The sequence below is a fragment of the Schistocerca americana genome, chromosome 2 (genome assembly GCF_021461395.2).
Source record: "Schistocerca americana isolate TAMUIC-IGC-003095 chromosome 2, iqSchAmer2.1, whole genome shotgun sequence".
NCBI classification, from domain to species: Eukaryota; Metazoa; Arthropoda; class Insecta; order Orthoptera; family Acrididae; genus Schistocerca; species Schistocerca americana.
The window spans coordinates 210,180,497-210,202,318 of NC_060120.1; the positions used below are offsets into that span (position 1 = coordinate 210,180,497).

A 21,822-nucleotide genomic window follows, 5' to 3' on the forward strand; every position below is an offset into this window, starting at 1 on the left:
AACACGCTGGAGGGAGTGTTGTGTTGCGCACTGAGCATCATCTCAGCGGGCTTTAATACACACAACAGTGTCAGTGATGCAAGCGATACATTCTTCATGTGTATCCACTTTGTAGTGTACACATCCACCTTTAACCAGCCTCACAAACAGAAATCTAATGGGGTTAGGTCAGGTGATCTGGCAGGCCAGTTAATGAGTCCGCCATGGCCAATCCATCATTGAGAAAATGTGTTACCCTAATACTGGGATACTTGTCTGATACAGTGAATCGGTGATCCATCATGTTGCAGGTACATTTGCCATTGTCACTCAAATGTCATGTCTTCTAAAAGTGCTGGGAGGTCTTCTATCAGGAAATGTGTGTACGCTGCGGCTGTCATGCGATTTGGCAGGAACACATAACCTATCACCAGATCGTCAATCATACTACACCAGACATTCACTGAGAACCTAACTTGGAATCCTGTTTCCCTAGTGTCACGTAGATTTTGCATCACCCATGTATGAGAACTGCAGATGTTCATAATACCACTCAGTGTAAATGTATCTTTATCTGTAAATAAAGCATATTGCAAGATGTCTCTGTGTACAGCCAACCATTTACAAAATTGTTCTCTGCTTATTGAGTCACCTAGACGCAGATATTGCACGGGCTGCATATGGAATGGGTACAAGCCCTCAGAACGTCATACATGCCACACTTGCATTTGTGGAATATAGAGCTGAGTGTACTGGTAGTGAGACACTGTTGTACCATTGCAATAATGTCTTCCCTTTTTTCAACTGAGTGGACGACCTCACATTCTGATGTTATGTGTCCATTGGGTAGTGTACCAGATTCATGCAATGTTCGAAAAACCCTGGGAAATACCCTGGCACAGGGGTTCTTTGACCAGGGAAATGTCTCTGGCAATCAGTCACAGCTGCACAGCCACTACAATTACAATACCTGTACACAAACGACATGTCTGCATATTCTGCATGAACCATGAACACAATGGACTTGCTCAATTAAATAACACTCAAGCACAACACACACATGGCCTCACGACTGCTCACTGATCCAATTTAAGATTGTACACTGGATACGCTTCCAGCTGTTGCCTTGGTGCAACGATACAGTGCTGCCATCTGCTGGAGAACCCCCACACCTCCTGTGGGCTGGATCAGTCATCTGTTCCACCATTATTCTGTCCACCTCAGCACCTACACAGCATTTCAGTAAGTAATTTTCACATTTGTCTTCCTATTCTTTCACTGATGTGTGTAGTCTTCAACTCGCTCCAGTTCCACAATGATCAAAAGCCCGACACATGTTCATATGACATTTTTGGTTTATTTTCACATGTAGAATCACCTCACAAATTATATGACATTCCTCCTGAATCACTTTGTTTGTGTCAACCAATAACAAGTTTTCTATTTGCTACCACTGAATCAACATCATCCAAACCAACAGCACACAGTATCCTAATTCACACCCAAAGCAATGCAGTGATTTGCATTCAATCTATGACAGCATCTGGCAACACAAAAGAACAGCATGCCCATACTGTAATGCCTCTAGTACTGACTGTGACTGTGTTAGCATCATAGCAGCAGCAGGAAGGCAACAAAGCCTGTGTTATAGATGTAGATGCATGCAATACGTACAAAGCACCCAGTGGGGTACCCAGAGATAGGCAGTTGTGTATGGATACTACCACAGTGCATCAAAAGATCCCTTCTCAATTGGATACCACAGCAACAAAAACGCTGAGTTCACCAGCAACCTACCAGACAGTAGAGATCCATTTTATTCCTGAATAGCACCACTGTACTGATCACACAAGCAGTCACCAGTTACAATCTAACGTATACAATACAAATTGGCGACACAGCTCCAACCCATGATTACAGTTTGAGCAAGCTCCTTCTAGTTATCTGTCCTCTGATTCTTTACAGTAGCTTTTTCTGAATAAAATTCTCTCAATTTTTACGATATGTCAAATCAAATTAAATCCTGAAAGTTTTGAAAGTTACTGTGACCACTGTTGTCATCACATTACCTTTAGGTTTTCAAAAGTCAATTTAGTGTGGGTCATATCTGAGATCATACACTATAATAGACTCAGTGGTCTACGCAAGGAATTCTCCCTCTTATTTGAGCAAGAACCCCCTTTTCTGCTGCCACTGATGGGCACTATTTTTCATGGAGCATGCTCAATACTGAACACCTACAAAAGGGTACATGTGAATCTGTGGTGATACCATCACGAAAATTGTCAATCTATCCTCAATAGATCATGTAACATTCAGAAAAGTAGTTGTCCTGTTGGGCAGGCAGTCACTACCTAAAAACACTAACCAATTGGTAGCATATTTTCAGCTAAGTCTTGACAATGAATAACATTAGTTCAAGCTTGATCAATGTCATAAACTCTCTTTCGGCACTATCAGCACATGAAACATTTTTCTGCAGTTTTATATAATAGTTTCTATGTGAGATTTCACATTTCAAGAATTACCTCATTAACTGGAACCAATCAAATTGCCCATCTACCCAGGTTTTCTTCCTTTTGCAACACATACGTTTGCTTTGCAATCTATGATGTGCCATCCTCAAGCCAAAAGTCGAGTACTTGGGGCATGTTCCCAGATTAGATAGGGTAAGGCCAATGAATATTCAAATCTAAGTTATCAAACCCCCCATGAACCATGGACCTTGTTGAGATGCTTGGGTGCCTCAACAATACATATGACACACCAAAGAACAATGACAATGGAGGGATACCTGTGGAGACACCAGACTAACCTGTGGTTCCCAAAGAGGGGCAGTAGCCTTTTAAGCAGATGTAGCATCGCAGTTTGGATGATTGCCTGATCTGGCCTTGTAATATCAGATAACATGGCACTGCTATGCTAATATTGCAAATAGCTCAAAGCAAGGGGAAAGTACAGCTGTTATCCCCCCCCCCCCTCACCCCTCCTGTGCTCCTATGCTGCATGCCTTAACGAAGATGGCATCGTCTTGGGTAAAATATTCCAGAGGTAAAAAGAGTTCCTCTTTCGGACCTCCTGCTAGGGATTACTCAAGAGAGCATCATACGTCCCCAGGAAAAACAAAACTGAGATTATAAGTGTCAAATGCCATGAAAGGGAAGTCATAGTTTCCACTTGAAGGATGCTTATATCCTGCAATTTACGTCTCTCGCTTGCTTATGCAGAATTTTATCACTTACCACTACCATCAGCGATGACAACTCTCAACAAATGAAATAGAAATTCACTAAACAACTTGTTACAATAACATTTAATGCTCACATTAGCTACGGAATCCACAGCAGAGCGCTCAGAACACTACTGAACGCTCACTGGCTGTCAGAGTATGCGTGATGTCATGTGGAATCTTTTATCATTCAAAATCTTGAACATGGCTGGAGGCTACTGCAGAATGCAAAAAGGTGAAAAACAGCCAAATCAGTTGCAATAGTAAAAAAGTTTATTAAAATACCCTTACCTAGCTTTTGAAGTCTTTAAAAATGTCTTCTTCAGAAGGATCAATGACTAACACTGGATATATAATGTTGTCACATAATGTTGTTTATCGTACACCCTCCAACATTATGTAACCAGTGTCAATCACTGATCATTCTAATGATGATGGTTTAAGGATGTCAAAGACTAGGTCAAGGGATTTTAATAAAACTTTTTACTATTGCAATTGATTTGCATGTTCTTCACCTTTTCCTCATGAAGAATGTTAGATCTCTTAATTGGGCAGGTAGATCAGAAAATTTAAAAAGGGAAAAGGAAAGGTTGAAATTAGATGTAGTAGGAATCAGAGAAATATATGCCAGGAAGGACAGGACTTCAAGTCTCATTAGTGAAGGGTTATCACCACAAAATCAACTACAGTCCGATCCACGAACGATGGCAGTTCACCCATGTCAAGGCATGGACGGGAACGGCGCTGTTGACGATTCCAAATGACAGTTGCAGTACACACGTGTGCATGCTTTCCACTTGAAGGAAGCTTATATCCTGCAAATTGCTAGGTTATGCAGAATTTTATCACTTACCACTACCATCAGCAATGACAACTCGCAACAAATGAAACAGAAATTCACTAAACAACTCACTAAGATCACATTTAATGCTCGCATTAGCTACAGAATTCACAGCAGAGCGCTCAGAACACTATTGAACGCTCATTGGCTGTCAGAGTATGCGTGATGCAGGTGCACAAAGCAAGCCTAAACTCAACCGCCATCGTTCAGGACTTCAACTATAGCAGTAAAGCAGGAGAACAACTGATCTTGAACAAGAAAATACAAATGCAGGTGGGCTAGTATGAAAACATAGTGAGCACATTGTCATAGCCAAGACAGTCCCGAAGCCCATACCCACCACAGTAGTGCAAGTTGATACACCAACTAGCTCTGCAAATGACAAAGAAACTGGAAGAATGTCTGCCGAGATAAAGGAAATTGTTCAGATAGTTGGAGAGATGAAAATTTAATTATGATGGTTGACTGAAAATTAGTCATAGGAAAAGGAAGAGAAAGAAAAATAATAGAACATGAACTGGGGGAAATGAATTACAGAGGAAGCAAACTGGTAAAATGTTGCACAGAATATAATTTTTATTATCGCTACCACTTGGATCCATAATCACGAAAGAAGACTGTAAACTGGAAGAGACCTGGGGAGATTGCAAGGTTTCACATTGATTTAATAATGGTAAACTAGATATTTCAGCGCCATATTTGACACACGCTACTGTTTACAGACAGCAGACTGAAACTGAAGAAATTGTAAAAATGTAGGCAATTAAGGAGATGGGATCTGGATGAATTGAAGGAAACAGAGGTTGTTGAGAGTTTCAGAGGGAGCATCAGGCAACGCTGGACTGAAATGGGTGAAAGAAATACAATAAAAGGCAAATGAGTGGCTTTGAGAGATGAAATTTGGAAGGCAACAATGAACAACACACATAAAAAGGCAAGGCCTATTAGAAATCCCTGGATAATACAGGAAGTATTCAATTTAACTGATGAAAGGAGCTGCAATGTTGCTAAGCAGGAATGGCTAGAGGACAAATGAAAGGCTGTAGAGGCCTGCATAACCAGGGGAAAGATAAATGTCACCTACAGCAAAATTAAAGAGACCTCTGGAGAAAGGAGAAGCAGCTGGATGAATATCAAGAGTTCAGACAGCAAGCCAGTACTGCGTGAAGAAGGAAAAGCTGAAAGGTGGAAGGCATATAGAGGGCTATATATATGGGGAAAAAATTGAGGACAACATAAAAGGGAAGAAAAAGTAGGTGAAGATAAGATGGGAGACTTGATACTGTGAGAAGAAGCTGACAAGAGCACTGAAAGACATGTGGAAACAAGGCCCCTGGAATGTTCCCTCACAATTACTGACACCTTTGGGATAGCCAGTCATGATAAAATTATTTCACCTGGCGTGCAAAATATATGAGATGGGCTAAATACCCTTAGTTTTCAAGAATAGTGCAATAACTCCAGTTCCAAAGAAGCCAGGAGCTGACAGGTGTGAATGCTACCAAACCATCAGTTTAATGTAGTGGTTGCAAAATACTGACTCTATTTATTCACAGAAGAATGGAAAAGCTGGTGGATTCCAGCTTCAGGAGAAATGTAGAAGCATGCGCGGCAATACTGACCAAGTGACATATTTTAGAAGGCAGTGTGAAGAAAGACAAACCTATGTTTATAGCTATTGAGACTTAAAGAATACTCTTGACAATGTTGACTGGACTACACTCTAAGAAATTCTGAAGGCAGTGAGGATAAAATACAGGAACTGAAGGATTATTTACAGCTTTTACAGAAACCAGATTGGTATCATCAGTGTCAAATGCCATGGAAGGGAAGTCATAATTGAGAAGGGAATGAGACACGGTTGCAGCTTACCCTTGACGTTATTTGATCTGCACATTGAGGAAGCCTTAAAGGAAACCAAGAAGAAATTTGGAAAGGGAATTAAAGATCATGGAGAAGAAGTACAAACTTTAAGATTTGCCAGCAACACTGTAATTTTCTTAAAGTGGGCAAAGAATTTGGAAAAACAGTTAAACGGAAAGGATAGCATCTTGAAAAGAGATCATCGGATCAACCTCAACAAAAGTAAAACAAGGCTAATTAAAATTGAGTTAGGTGATACTGGGGGAGCTAGATTACGATATGAGAAATTACAAGCATTATTAGCTTAGTTTTGATATTTTGGAAGTAAATTAACTGATGATGGCCAAAGTAGAGAGAAGAATTTGTTGAAATCTAACATACACGTCCAGTCACATTAATATAATTACCATCTATTTTTAATGTCAACCTGCAGTAATCACTCAAAGAGCGCAGGTGGCAGCACTAGCAGTGGAGAGTATATAATGCATGTTGGGGGGCACGGAAAACGCATTGTCATAATGCAGAAACAGAGGCTGGCTCAAGCAATCAAAGTGTGCACATCACTGCTACTGCACAGCACACTACGACTCTTGTCGAGTATCAATGTTTGGTGACACGAGAAGAAGGCACCAATGGCAAAACGTGCGTTGGTAGCCTCAGGCATCAGAGGAGACAGGTGTAGCCTCGCCTTCTCATGTGGAGGAAACCACTGAAGAAGACACCAAGACAGGCAAGCTGGAAACAGCAGCACAATCGTCTATCACCACAGATTGGCCGCTCTCACCAGTCAAAGATGAAGAAAGCACCAAAACAGAGTTGAGGGGCGACCAGCTGTCGCCCCCCTCCCCCCCACCCACACCGGTAGAAGAAGGCCTGCCGCAGGTGTTCACCCATTACATTGGCAACATTCCACGGAAGGAAATGCGCACCAATGTGACGCAGTTAGCCAAGGCAGGAAACAGCACCAGAGTAGTCAGCCAAAACCAAGTTCCCAAAGTCTGCATCAGAAACAGCAAGGAGTGACAGCATATGGCCAGGAGCTTCAGAGAGCATGCAGTCAAGAAGCCAACTACCAATAAGAGCAGAAACAACTGTTGATGCAACCTGAAGGTGCTCATCTGAGGTCTACCTTCGCAGATTGAGTGATGAGAGGCAGTCAACCTCTTTGATGAGCTGGGCTTCTGGTGGGGTACAGCTGACAAAGAGGCCCACCTGGGCCTAGATACTGATCAAGGACTTCGACAAATAACTGCAATGCTACTGCTGAGCACAAGTGAACACAATAGCAGACATTGCCCAAGGCATCCTGACACTGCCCCACATGTGCCAATTGCAATGGCCTCCTTGTGGCAAGCTGGTGCAGCTGCAGCAAGCACCAAGGTACCCCTGAGAAGAAACTACATCAAAGACACAGCTGCGGCAAGTGACCGTCAGACGGGGACACCAATGTGGTGCTGGAGAGGAGGCACCCAACACCCACTGAGAGTGGGAGTTGGGGACCTAACACTGTGTGCTGCAGTGCCAATCACCCAGACGTCTGTGTGGCTAGCCAACCCACTGTTGGCAGAAGTTGTGTTGGCTGCCATTTCACCAGTGAAGAAATAGGCACCACACTGAGCACCACCAATTAGGAAGCTGCTGCAGCTAGTGCAAACCCCGTCAAGATGTTCACAGTTGCAGAACACACTGCAACCAATCACGAGAAGGCCGCAACCACACCAACACATGTTGAGACAGCCACACAAACTGAACAGCCTGCCACTGTTGTGGCCCCTGCAGTGATGCAGGAGACTATGGGGGCAGCCATTCAAACCGAGCTGTTAGCCACCCAAACAATGCCAGATAACTAGAGGACAAACTCTCAAATCATACAATCTGCCATTCCAAACATCATCAAATCCATGCTAGAAGTCAGACACGTAAAGCCCTGTGGTCCTTCTAAGATATAAAAAAAAGATGCAAGAAATGAAAAACAATGCAGTCGTTGTCATACTGCGGAAATGGGCCGATCTATCTGACATCCTAAAGGGCATGATTGTTGGCTTTCCGGCCAAGGGTGGAAACACTGCCAAAATGGCTAACTTTCTATGGGTTTGCATGCTGCCATGATTAAAGAACACCATGCATCACAAAATAGCATTATCCAAAACCGGCACAAAAGTGGGTGTGGTGCACCACGAGCCATAGCTGACATCTACATCCATACTGTGCAAACCACGGTGAGATGCATGGCAGACGGTTCCTCCCATTGTACCAGTAATTAGGGTTTCACCCTGTTCCATTCACCTATGGGGGGTGGGAAGAATGATTGTTTGAATGCCTACGTGCATGCAGTAATTATTCTAATCTTATCTTCATGATCCCTGTGTGAGCGATACGTACGGGGTTGTAATATATCCCTAGAGTAATCATTAAAAGCTGGTTCTTGAAACTTTGCAAATAGACTTTCTCAGGACAGTTTACACTGGTCTTCGAGAGTCTGCCATTTCAGTTCCTTCAGTATCTCTGTGACACTCTCCCATTGATTAAATAAACATGTGACGATTTGTGCTGCCTTTCTCTGTATACGTTCAATATCCCCTATTAGTCACGTCTGTTGTATGTCCCACACACTTGAACAATATTCTAGGATCTCTTTTGTAGACTGATTCCACTTCCCCAGTATTCTACCAATAAACTGAAGTCTACCATCTGCTTTACACACGACTGAACCTACGTGACCACTCCATTTCATATCGCTACAAAGTGTTACAACCAAATATTTCTATGAGATGGCCGATTCCAACAGTGAACTCATTGATATTATTGTTTAGGATACTACCTTCTTGTTTTGTGAAATTCACAGTTTTACATTACTGAACATTAAGAGCAAGTTGTCAACTCTGTAACACTTCGAAATCTTATCAAGATTAGACTGAATGTTTATGCAGCTTCTTTCAAATAATAATTAAACTAAACACCAAGACAACATTAGTTATAAAGTCACTTTCACATCAGCTAATTCTAAATCCCATTTTCAATCTGTGGATGGAAAAGGTGGGATACTATCGCATTGACAGTGCAAACATAATTCTGAGTTCATTTAGTCACACAGCATGACATTGGTCCAACTTAGTTGTTTATGAAAATCTATGATTACCTGCGCTTTCTCCATCGAAGATGAATACTGCATAAAATTCTTCACTTTCTTTCAATGCTTCGTGCAAAGCTGGGTTGTCATGTAAGCGCAAGCCATACCGAAACCAATGAACTGTAACATTCCGTTTCACTCCTCCTGCCATAGCTGTTGAAACAATAGCAAAATGAATAATCAGCTACAAAGTAAAAAGGGGCGAATTACAGCTAAGTGTCTGTCCGAGAAATACCTTATTTTATAGTCAAATACAGCATGTTGACATTACCTACGACAATGTATGGACTGCTGGCGTATGCAGGACTCACAAGGCACTATACCCTGTGTCGTCTTTAACAGTTATATAAGTATGCAGCTGGTGATCAATAAACTGGATGCTTCGTTTTTATTTTGAGTTCAATCACTGGCAACACTGTAATCATGGAATTATAATTCCGTTTAATATTCCAACAGCTGTACTTGCAGCGTAAGTGTTAAACAGCTGACTGAAATGAACACCAAATGTTTTTGTATGAAGCTTAAGAGATGTTTGTTACACAACACACTACATAAAAACATTTACTTTTGTCAAAACTGCAGTTGGCGTCACACAGTGTCTAATTCGTTTTCGTGTTTAGAAGACGTACTTGTTTATCATGCTGTAGTGTAACTATAAATTGTTGGATCGGCTGCTACACAGGAAGAAAATCTTTGGAAGGCGTAAAAAAATTGCGACTGTGCACAACAGACGTTCCGTTCGTGGCATAAATTCGCTTGTTCTACGATTCTGAATCCGCGTGAGTAGCAACATTCTGCTCTTACCTCGTCAGGTGAACTCATGAGTAGAAATCTAATAGAACGGAATCAAGCTTACAGTCGACGACATCTAAGCTTCAACAGAAGTACAATCGGCTCATTCGCAACAATGCGGGGTGGATCTACGCTCCGTAGCACTAATCTTATGCCTTCTCTAGGAGTGTGCTCCATGTTATATAGTGTTTCCATTTGCTGTATGCGTTGTAGAGTGAATAGGATTACTATGTTTACTGTTTCGATTTTTACTAGAAGTTTCTGTATCGACGTACCGAATAAAAGTATGAAGCTAAAATCTGCAGAGCCTCGACATTTCTTATAATACTCTTACCTGATCCTCAGAGTTTGTGAAAAATCAGGTACATTGTTAGTTTCCTCTATTCTCTTGTAGTCGAGCAGATAATGGCGCTGCAGCCCCAATGCCTCTGCCATATTTGATGTTCTCTCCACTTGATACGCGTGATTAATACCAATGAAAAATTTCGGCAATGGTTACAACCTTCCGCCTGCTCTTAGCATATGATTATTTCTTGAAGATAATCTATTTTTGTAAGAGGCTTTTATGGTCAGTAAGTCTTACAAAATACTCGACAGCTCCAAGTTAGAGCTTCTGGCTTCAGCATGTTCAAACCAAGTCCTGTATGTATTGAGCGTCTGAATGAGGCAGTAAAACGCAAATATTCTCTTTTACGTATACCTCCGTATCTCACAAACCATTGCATAGTGCATGGCTGAAGATGCATTGTACGGTAGCTCTACACTATTTCTTTTGTGTTATGAGTGAAAGATGACTTCTACTAGAGATGGGCAAACTGAAACACTTAACTGTTTCGAAACAAATGAAACAGTACAATGTAATGTTTCGATACGCTGTTTCGAAACAGTGAAACAGTTTGTGTTTTGTAATCTAATAAACCTACACATTTTATCATCTTGAATGTCTACTGTATAAGTATGTCCATATAAACACATATGAGGTGCGAGAGCGCTAATCATTTCGCAGAAAGTATGAATCTATCACTTGGGCGTCCTGGCAGTTTAGTATTTTCTGCAGCAAATGCGCTGCTTTCGTGTCGTGTGACTTCATACTTTTCAATTGGCTGAGGACAGCCATAGCTGAAGACAGAAGAATCACCACGAACGGAACTGGAGGTGGGAGCAAACTGCAGAAACAACGGATATGCTACTGGGATTCCCACATTCCCGGTTAGTATGGGTAATATACCCATCCTGCTAATTTCTATGCACACAAAGGGAATCATTGTGGATAATAGGCACAGTGACTATAGACTCACAAAACGCCAAATAATTCGAATAAATAACAAAATATAACAGAAAAAATTTTTGTCTTTCATGGTGTTTCGAACTGTTACTAAAAAGTCACCATGTTTCCCAGCCCTTCCCGTTCACCACTACACTATCAGTGATATGTCAGACAGAGTGTTTGCAATTATACCTACATCAAATTTATGTATATGTCTAATAACTGTCACTCTACGCCTTTTTTTATTCAAAATGTTGTAGGCTTACTTGCGTTTCTTAATACGATTACTGTACATGAAAAGAGAAATGTATGCTATTAAAAAAAAGTGTAATTTAATCGAATGATTTTCACATATTTATTATTTTGAATGTGAATAGTATGCGTTGTTTTATTGTTTGGTTAGTGTTTATAAAGCAGATGTTTCGCCATTTCGTAATAGGACAGTCGGCTAGAAACGAAGCTTTATTTTCGGATATTCTAAGCTTCATTCTATTGCTAGTCAAAAATATTTCGCCACTCTTGAAAGGGTTTCATTAAGTGTTATGTTGTGTTTCAGTATCTGTGCCGAGGCCGAATCTCGTACGACACAGAGCGGAATGAAACATCACTGTTTCGATCCAATTAGTCCGTTCCAAGCGCAGGCGGACTGAAACAGCCTTATTTTGAAACAACGATACAGTTTCTGTGTCTGGCTCGAAATCGAATCTGGTGCGGTTATCCGAGACAGGGGCGGAATGAAACACCACTGTTTCGAAACAGTGAACCACAGCCGTTCCGAAACACTGAAACAGTTCCACGTATCGATACACTGTATCGAAACATAGAAACAGTGGCCAAGTCTACTATCTACACGCTTTATAAACAATTTCCCTTACAGATGCCTGACAGGAACTGTGCAACAAACCCCATTCGTCTTCCCTACATAGTACAGAATTTACTCAATTATTATGTATCACAGCAGCTTTTAGTACAAACCCTTAAATATTTATATGGTGTGACGTGTTTTAAGATGATCACCGTCTATTCTTTATTCGTTTGATGTCGGAGTCTTTGTTGTGGCCATTAGATGATCACCATTTATTTTTCATTCGTATAGTATCAGGTTCTTTCTCTTTATTATGGTTATTATCTTGCATTTATCGGCATGTAAAGAGAGCTGTCATAGAGCTTTTTTTTCCAAATACCTCTGCACTTTCTCGTGGACATTGTCACAAAACAATTTTACAGTGTTGCTGACCCTGTATGAACAATTTATATTTGGAACGTTAACGGTCTTGGGCACACGATGTAGTGTCCTTTTTCTACTAAACTTTCGCTGTGCAGGATAACGTACTGGGTTATATTAGTCAAATATTTACCGAAACAGTTGCATATATTCTATAAGATCGTATTGTCCAATACAATTGGTAATTGTTAGATAGTGGAATATTTGTACTTAGCAGCATCTATCATTTGCAAGCTGCATTTGAAGCGAGTGGTTTATTCCCAAATAATGCTGTCTGGGAAAAATTACTTACCGCTCAACAAATTTGTAATTTTAAAATTTATAATTCGCTCTAGCATCCTGCAACAAATGGACTTTGAGGATATTGGTCTGTAATTCTATTAATATGTACGTTTACATGAGTGACGCAGTATTTTGTCATCTAAGTGCACCTGTTCACAGTACAAGAAATTCTCAATAAATATGAACTAGGAAAAAAAGCTAATTTCGCAGCTTATTCAGTGTAGAATCTAATTGGAATTTGGTTACTGCCTGGTGCAATTTTGGCTTTAGATATACATAACTGTGGGTGTTATTCGAATATATATAATTTGTGACTGTGTGGGCCCGCCAAATGTTGGTAGGTACAAGTAGTATCCTTATTCAATTGTGAAACTTCAAATTTTGCTTTTACATCAGCTGCTTTGAGTTTCAAAACCATGCTAATCCACAAGATCCTGAATCGATGGTTTGGATCTGTCCATTATCTTGCTTATGACCAGAACTTCCTTGGAATTCTCATAGATCTTTTGCCAGAATATGACTATGGAAATTATCCTTTGCTAAATATATAGTAATTCTTACGAAAACACAAGTTAGCATTAAGTTTTATCCACCAATTTTTCTGCAATCTTTTGTATAGCAAGACTGTAGTATTCTCTATTTTCGGAGCATTCTTTGAATGCTTGCATTAAGCCAAGAGGGGTTTGTGTCAGATTTGATTACTTAGTGCATCTACACTGTTGTGTTAAACTTCAGGACGAAAGTAACTTTAGCTTGATGTGCCACTGTCAAGTAGCATAGCTCAATGAAACTTGGCCCATACATAGAAATAATTGCTAAAGCATAGTACGGAAGGTAACTGAGAGAAATAGGCATGAGACGAACAGAAATGACGCTTTTCTTCAAAAACAATAACTACACTTAAATTATTGCGATTTATGATGGTCCTCTGGACGTGGTAAAAGATGTGGTACGGTTCTTAACATGGCGTGTTGTGAGCACGGACGGCAGCGTAAGGTCTGCAATGTGTTTCCATGCTGGCCACAAGACTGATAGAAGTTCTTGCGGTATGAAGTGCCATCTACATCTAGTTCTACACTCTGCAAACCACTGTGAGGTGCACTGCAGAGGGTATGTCCCATTGTATCAGTTATTACTGTTTCTTCTGTTCCATTCACTTATGGAACGGGGGAAGAATAATTGTTTGCGTGCCTCTGTGGATGCAGTAATTATTCTAATCCCATCCTCATGACCACTATGTGAGCGATACATAGGGAGTTGTAGTGTATTCCTATTTAATGCCAGTTCTTGAAGCTTTGTTAATATACTTTCTCAAGGTACTTTATGTCTATCTTTAAAAGCCTGCCAATTCACTTTCTTCAGTATCTCTGTAACACTCTCCCATTGATTAAACAAATATGTGACCATTTGTGCTGCCCTTCTCTGTATACTTTCAATATACCCTACCAGTCATATCTGTTGTATGTCCCACACACTTGAACAATATTCTAGGATGGGTTGCACAAGTGATTTGTAAGCAACCTCTTTGTAGACTGATTACACTTCCCCAGTATTCTAACAACAAACTGAAGACTACCATATTCTTTACACATGACTGAACCTACGTGACCACTCCATTTCATATCGCTACAAAGGGTTACAACCAGATATTTCTATGAGTTGGCCGATTCCAACAGTGAACTCATTGATATTATTGTTTAGGATACTACCTTCTTGTTTTGTGAAATTCACAGTTTTACACTATTGAACATTAAGAGCAAGTTGTCAACTCTGTATCACTTCGAATTCTTATCAAGATCAGACTGAATGTTTATGCAGTTTCTTTCAAATAGTACTTCATTGTTGATAAACACATTACCTGCAAAACGTCTGATTTCACCATTAATGTTGTCTGCAATTTCATTAATCTACAACATGAACAGCAAGGGTCCAAACACAATTCCCTGTGGCACACAGATACTTCTACATCTGACGATGACCCTCCATCCAAGATAACATACTGTGTCCTCCCTGACAAAAAGTCCTCAATCCAGTCACAAATTTCACTTGATACCCCATATGATTCTACTTTTGATAATAAGCGAAGATGTGGTACTGAGGTAAATGCTTTTTGGAAATCAAGAAACACTGCATCTACCTGGTTGTCTTGATCAAAAGCTTTCAGTATGTAATGTAAGAAGAGTGTGACTTGGGTTTCACATGGTCGATGGTTTTGAAAACCATGATGGTTGGCATGTGTCACTCTGTTCAAGATACCTCATTACATTTGAGCTCAGAATGTGTTCTAAGATTCTACAAAAATTTGATGTCGAGGATACTGGACAGTAATTTTGTGGGTCACTTCCATTACCCTTCCTGTAGATGGATGTGGCCTGCGCCTTTTTCAAAGAACTGTCCACAGTTTCTTGTTCGAGAGATCAGCGACAGATTATAGTTCGAAGAGGGGCTAACTCAGCTGTAAAATTCAGCATAGAGTCTGACAGGGATTTCATCGGGCCCCGGAGGTTTGTTCAATTTTAACGATTTCAGCTGTTAGTCAACACCACTCACACAAATACTTATTTCATTCATCTTTTCAGTGGTATGAGGATTAAATTGGGGCGATTCTCGTGCGTTTTCCTTTGTAAAGGAACATTTTAAAATGGAGTTAAGCTTTCAGCTTTTGCTTTGCTGCCCTCAATTTTCCTGTGTCATTAGCTATGGACTGGACACGAACTTTGATGCCACTAACAGCCTTTAAATACAACCAGAATTTCTTTGGATTTTGTGAAATGTCATTTGAGAGTATTCTGCTAACGTAGTCATTGAAGGCACCATGCATTGTCCCCTTGATTGCCAATTGCGTTTCATTCAGCATCTCTCTATCTATAGCCCTGCGCTTTGTTCTACACTTATTATGCAATAATTTCTATTTCTTTAGAAGTTTCTTTACACTGACTGTGTACCATGGACGTTCCCTCCCATTATGAACTGTTCTACTGGTTACATATCTGATCCAGGTGGTTTTCAGAGATAGCATTCAGTAAAGTTTCGGAGGATCTCTTTTCGCACCCACTAATAACGAAACTGTAATTTTCTCAATTAATTGTTAATTGATTAAAGTCTCCACTGATGATTACAGTAGGATCGAGGAATGTATGAACTACAGAACATACCGGCACCAGCATGGTTGACGACTGCTGGAAGGTCTTTGGTGCATGTGGATATGCTGCAATAGCTCTTCCTAATGCATTTTCGAGGGGTTTTAAGTCAGGGAATGGGCAGTGCAGTTCTTTTGCCAAATATCCTATCGTTCCAAGAGCTCCTCCGCCTGTGTAGTTGGACGTGGTCGCCCATTGTCATCTATAAAAATAAAATCAGTGCTGAATGCACTCCTGAAAAGACGCACATGATGGTCAGTATGCCCATATAACATTGACTCCTCACACCATAACACTTGACTTGGCCAACCAGAACAATAATTAAAAATTTTTGTTGGTGCTGAGCAAGTCATGTAGTTTTTTTTTTTTTTTTTTTAGAATAAACCGGCATTTGATTCTGTATTATTCTGTTTATCTTGTGTAGTATCTATATTTCAGCTGCTACGCATTGTCGAGTACAATTATAAAATTTCTTAGGCCATTAAATCATTGTATCATGTAAAGTCAGCCCATCGTAGATAAACGAGAGCTCCTTTGTGCTGACTATACCAGATATGATGTGTTAATCGTCCAAGAACATTCTGAATTGTAGCCAATAATGGTGTAAAACCCGAAATCTACATAGTACAGAAGAAAAGTACATTAATATACAGTCAAAGGACGTTAATTCTTCAAATAAAACTATCATGTTCGACACTGTTTCTGGGTGCATTAGGCTTTCCCGTCTCTTATCATATGAGAGCAAGTCTAACACTGCAGAACATAACAGTTTTGATGGTCCAGGTGTTACAGTGTGGAGAGACAAATACTGCAAGGGGAATACTGACCTTAAAGTCTTTGAACACAATACACTCACTGGTCAACGTAATTGTGAAAATTTACTAATTCCCCATATGTGCCTTCACAGAGTAGCATTCGGCCCTGACTTCACTTTAATGGATGACACACAACTACATCAAATAGCATATGTGGAGAAGCACTTGGAACAAGAGGATGTTCAGCGACTGAAGTGATCTACTTTTTACCCTGACTTGAATTCAATTGAGCATATATGTGATGCTTTGGGGAGACATATTACAGCACATCCACATTTACCAAGTTTAAGGGGTGTCAATGATAAGATTCGATGATGAATTGCTATTCTCAGTGAAAGTAAACCAGACTTACAGAATCTGCTGAATGGAATGAACAGTCTAATGAGTACAGACTACAGATTGAAAGTAAATTGAAGAAAGACAAAAGAAACGAGAATCAGCAGAAATGAGAACAGTGAGAAACTGAACATCAGGACTGGTGATCACAAAGTAGATGAAGTTAAGGTAAACTGCTACCTAGGCAGTAAAATAATCCATGACAGATGAAGCAAGGTTGACATAAAAAGCAGACTACATCTACATCTATATCTACATGGATACTCTGCAAATCACATTTAAGTGCCTGGCAGAGGGTTCATCGAATCACCTCCACAATTCTCTATTATTCCAATCTCCTATAGTGCATGGAAAGAATGAACACCTATATCTTTCCGTACAAGATAGGTCGGTGTCAACAAAATATTTTCGCATTTGGAGGAGAAAGTTGGTGATTGGAATTTCGTGAGAAGATTCCGTCGCAACGAAAAACGCCTTTCTTTTAATGATTTCCAGCCCAAATCCTGTATCATTTCTGTGACTCCCTCTGCCATATTTCGTGATAATACAAAACGTGCTGCCCTTATTTGAACTTTTTCGATGTACTCCGGCAGTCCTATTTGGTAAGGATCCCACACCGCACAGCAGTATTCTTAAAGAGAATGGACAAGCATAGTGTACACAGTCTCCTTAGTAGGTCTGATCCATTTTCTAAGTGACCTGCCAGCCTTTGGTAAGCCTTCCCCACAACATTTTCTATGTGTTCTTTCCAATTTAAGTTGTTCGTAATTGTAATACCTAGGTATTTAGTTGAATTTACGGCTTTTAGATTAGACTGATTTATCGTGTAACCGAAGTTAACGAGTTCCTTTTTGCACTCATGTGGATAACCTCGCACTTTTCGTTATTTAGTGTCACCTGCCACTTTTCGCACCATTCAGATATTTTTTCTAAATCGTTTTTTAGTTTGTTTTGACCTTCTGATGACTTTATTAGTCGATAAACGACAGCATCATCTGCAGACAATCGAAGACAGCTGCTCAGATTGTCTCCCAAATCGTTTATATTGATAAAGAACAGCAAAGGGCCTATAACACTACCTTGGGGAACGCCAGAAATCACTTCTGTCAATTGCTACGAACTGTGACCTCTCTGACAGGAAATCTCAAATCCAGTCACATAACTGAGACGATATTCCATAACCACGCAATTTTACAATGAGCCGCTTGTGTGGTACAGTTTCAAAAGCCTTCCAGAAATCCAGGAATACGGAACCGATCTGAAATCCCTTGTCAACAGCACTCAGCACTTCATGTGAATAAAGAGCTAGTTGGGTTTCACAGGAACGATGTTTTCTAAACCCATGTTGACTGTGTGTCAATAGACCGTTTCCTTCGAGGTAATCCATAATGTTCAAACACAATATATGTTCTAAAATCCTGCTGTATATCGACGTTATCGAAATGGGCCTGCAATTTAGTGGATTACTCCTACTACCTTTCTTTAATATTGATGTGAACTGTGCAACTTTCGGTCTTTGGGTACTGATCTTTCGTCGAGCGAACGGTTGTATATGATTGTAAAGTATGGAGCTAATGCATCAGCATACTCCGAAAGGAACCTAATTGGTATACAGTCTGGACCAGAAGACTTGCATTTATTAAGTGATTTGAGTTGCTTCACTACTTCGAGGACATTTACTTCTACGTTACTCATGTTGGAAACTGTTCTCGATTCAAATTCTGGAATATTTACTTCGTCTTCTTTTGTGAAGGCATTTCGGAAGGCTGTGTTTAGTAAATCTGCTTTGGCACCACTGTCTGCGATAGTATCTCCATTGTTATCGCGCAGAGAAGGCATTGATTGTTTCTTGCCGCTAACATACTTCACATACGACCAGAATCTCTTTGGAATTTCTGCCAGGTTTCGAGACAAAGTATCGTTGTGGAAATTGTTATAGGCATCTCGCATTGAACTCCGTGTGAAGTTTCGAGCTTCTGTAAAGGATCACCAAGCTTGGGGATTTTGCGTCTGTTTAAATTTGCCATTTTTGTTTCGTTGTTTCTGCAACAGTTTTCTAATCCGTTTTGTGTACCAAGGAGGATCAGCTCTGTCGTTTGTTAGTTTATTTGGTATAAACCTCTCAATTGCTGCCTGTGGTGTCACCGCCAGACACCACACTTGCTAGGTGGTAGCCTTTAAATCGGCCGCGGTCCATTAGTATACGTCGGACCCGCGTGTCGCCACTGTCAGTGATTGCAGACCGAGCACCATCACACGGCAGGTCTAAAGAGACGTCCTAGCACTCGCCCCAGTTGTACAGCCGACTTTGCTAGCGATGCTACACTGACAATTACGCTCTCATTTGCCGAGACGATAGTTAGCATAGCCTTCAGCTACTTCATTTGCTACGACCTAGCAAGGTGCCATTACCAGTTTATATTGAGATTGTTATTAATATACCGTCAAGAGCGATGTACACCAATTATGGATTAAAGTTAAGTATTCCAGCAACAACGTACCTTATTGGCTATATTAATTACAGTGTCCTGTTCCAGACCTCACGCCAGTTTGCGTGAGCTTAAACGCGTGCATTTCGGCATCCTCGCATAGTGACTTGGCTGTCTTGCCAAGTCACAACAAGTTTGGCGACGTGTGTAAAAACGGTCTTCTTCTTTATACTTGCTTAAATTACTTGTGTCATGGCTTCGCCACAATCTCCAGATGTACTGTCCGAATTTTATCGCTTGCAGAATTAGCAGACGCAGGCCTTATTGGACGCCCTTGGACAGCTCGTCCAGGGTCAACGTGCAATGCAAAACGATGCAGCCGCCGCCGCTCCACCGCTACCGCAGCCACAACATGCTGTTGCACCACCTTTTCGTCCTTTTGATGCGGCACTGGAAAGCTGGACGGAGTGGTCACGCCAATTTGGATTCCATCTCGCCGCCTACAGAATTCACGGTATTGAGCGGCAGCCTTTTTTGCTTTCTTGTGTAGGAGTGTCCACCTACCGTGTGATAGTCAAATTGTTTCCCCGACGCGACGTAGCAACTCTGTCCTACGACGAAATTTTGTCTGCATTAGATGCATATTTCAAAGAATTAGTCAATGTAGTTGCAAAAAGGTATACCTTCTTTCGTACAAAACGTAAGGCCGGTCAAACTAATTGGGAGTGGGTTGCAACCTTGCAAGGCCTTACTAGGGATTGTGCTTTTGAGTGTGAATGTGGAGTCCCTTATTCAGATACTATGGTACGTGATGCTATTGCACAGAACGTTTCTGATGTTCATATAAGGGAACAGATTTTGAAACTAGTCAATCCCTCCCTTCAACAAGTGATAGACATATTGGATCGGCAAGACACACTTGACTTTGCTCAGGAATCATTTGAAACTTCGCTAGCCGTGTGTCATGTTAACCGGCCCGCCGGGCGAGCTGCATGGAACAGTAAACAGCCCTCGCGCCTGTCCGCACAGCTGCCGCCAAGCTCTCCGCTACGTGTGCCGCCCAAGCAAGCAAATGCAATGCTAAAATCATGTCCACGGTGTGCAACTAGACATTCGCGTGAGAATTGCCCGTCACGCCAAGCTATTTGCTTTTTCTGTAATAAAAAAGGACATGTTCAGAGTGTTTGCCAGAAAAAGCTCAGAACGGACACTCACAACCATTCCAGGCCCTTTGCTTCGCGCCAGAATCGAACCAAGATTACTCAGGCTCGTGAACCTTCGCCCATGGACATTCATGTAGTTCATTCCACTCCGCCCAGTGCCGCTCTTTCTAACAGTGACTGTGTTCGTCCCACAAATAGTGTGCGTCGACATCGCCGGAAATCGCGTCAAGTCGCAAGTGCTTCTGTACCAGTGTCTGTTCACATTGCACGAGACAGTCGCTCTTGTCGTCAGCAGGACAGTAAACGTTTTGTAGATTTGGACATTCATGGCACCGTGATACCATTCCAGCTCTATACCGGAGCTGCAGTTTCATTGATCAATAAAGACACGTACAAACAACTGGGCACACCTCCGTTGCGTGCCGCAAATGCCAAGTTAAATAGTTATTCCGGACAAGCTATCCCTGTGTTAGGACAGTGCAGCCTTCTTGCAACATACAAGGGACAAACAAAACTTGTGTCATTTTACGTACTTCGTTCTTCTTCTGCAGTGAACTTGTTTGGTTTAGATTTATTTCAGTTGTTTAACTTGTCTATAGTCAATCAGGTCCTATCAGTGAACCAGACTGTGCCTTCAGCCAGTGTTTCTCGTCTATGTGAAGAATTTGCAGACATTTTTGCACCGGGCCTTGGTTCCGCTAAGAACTATGAAGCACATTTGGAACTGAAAGTAAACGCGCAACCGAAATTTTTCAGAGCGCGCAATGTTCCCCGCGCATTGCGTGATGAGGTCGCAAGAACATTAAACGATTTGGAGTCACAAGGTGTAATTGAACGTGTGCAGGCTTCTCTCTGGGCATCACCCTTAGTAATATTGCCAAAACCATCCTGAAAATTGAGACTTTGTGTGGACTTCAAGGCTACAGTGAATCCACAACTAGTGACTGCAACTTTTCCTTTACCCCGCCCAGAAGATCTTTTTGACAAACTGTGCCCGGGTAAATATTTTTCGAAGTTGGACCTAGCAGATGCGTCCTTGCAAATACCAGTGAACGACGAATCCCAGCGCGTCTTGGTGGTTAACACGCATCTTGGTTTGTATCGCTTCAAACGACTGCCATTCGGGTGTGCATCCGCCCCTGCATTGTTTCAGCAATATCTGCAAACTGTTTGTGCGTCGGTCCCTACTGCAGCAAACTATCTGGACGATATTGTGGTCTCCGGAAAGACAGAAGAAGAACATTTAGGCAATCTCAGAACATTATTTCAGGTCTTGCGACAAAATGGGTTCGCTTTCGAAAGGACAAATATGTGTTTTTTGCTCGTGACTT

At 41.1% G+C, this 21,822-nt stretch overlaps 1 protein-coding gene across 4 annotated transcripts in view; it reads right to left on the reverse strand.

Annotated features, from left to right (window-relative positions):
* The window catches only part of LOC124595241 (cryptochrome-1), a 100,109-nt gene extending 89,782 nt beyond the window's left edge, over positions 1-10,327 (reverse strand). The window contains exons 1-3 of one of the 4 annotated variants that reach the window (XM_047133903.1): positions 10,169-10,327; positions 9,314-9,530; positions 9,052-9,195 (exon numbers count right to left, since the gene is read on the reverse strand). In XM_047133903.1, the coding sequence (XP_046989859.1) occupies positions 9,052-9,193 (142 nt within the window). In that variant the 5' untranslated portion in view covers positions 9,194-9,195; positions 9,314-9,530; positions 10,169-10,327. Of the gene's footprint in view, positions 1-9,051; positions 9,196-9,313; positions 9,531-9,607; positions 9,948-10,168 lie in introns of those variants that run through there. The other 3 variants (XM_047133901.1, XM_047133900.1, XM_047133902.1) reach the window with 3 other exon arrangements.
* Positions 10,328-21,822: the final 11,495 nt, after the last annotated feature.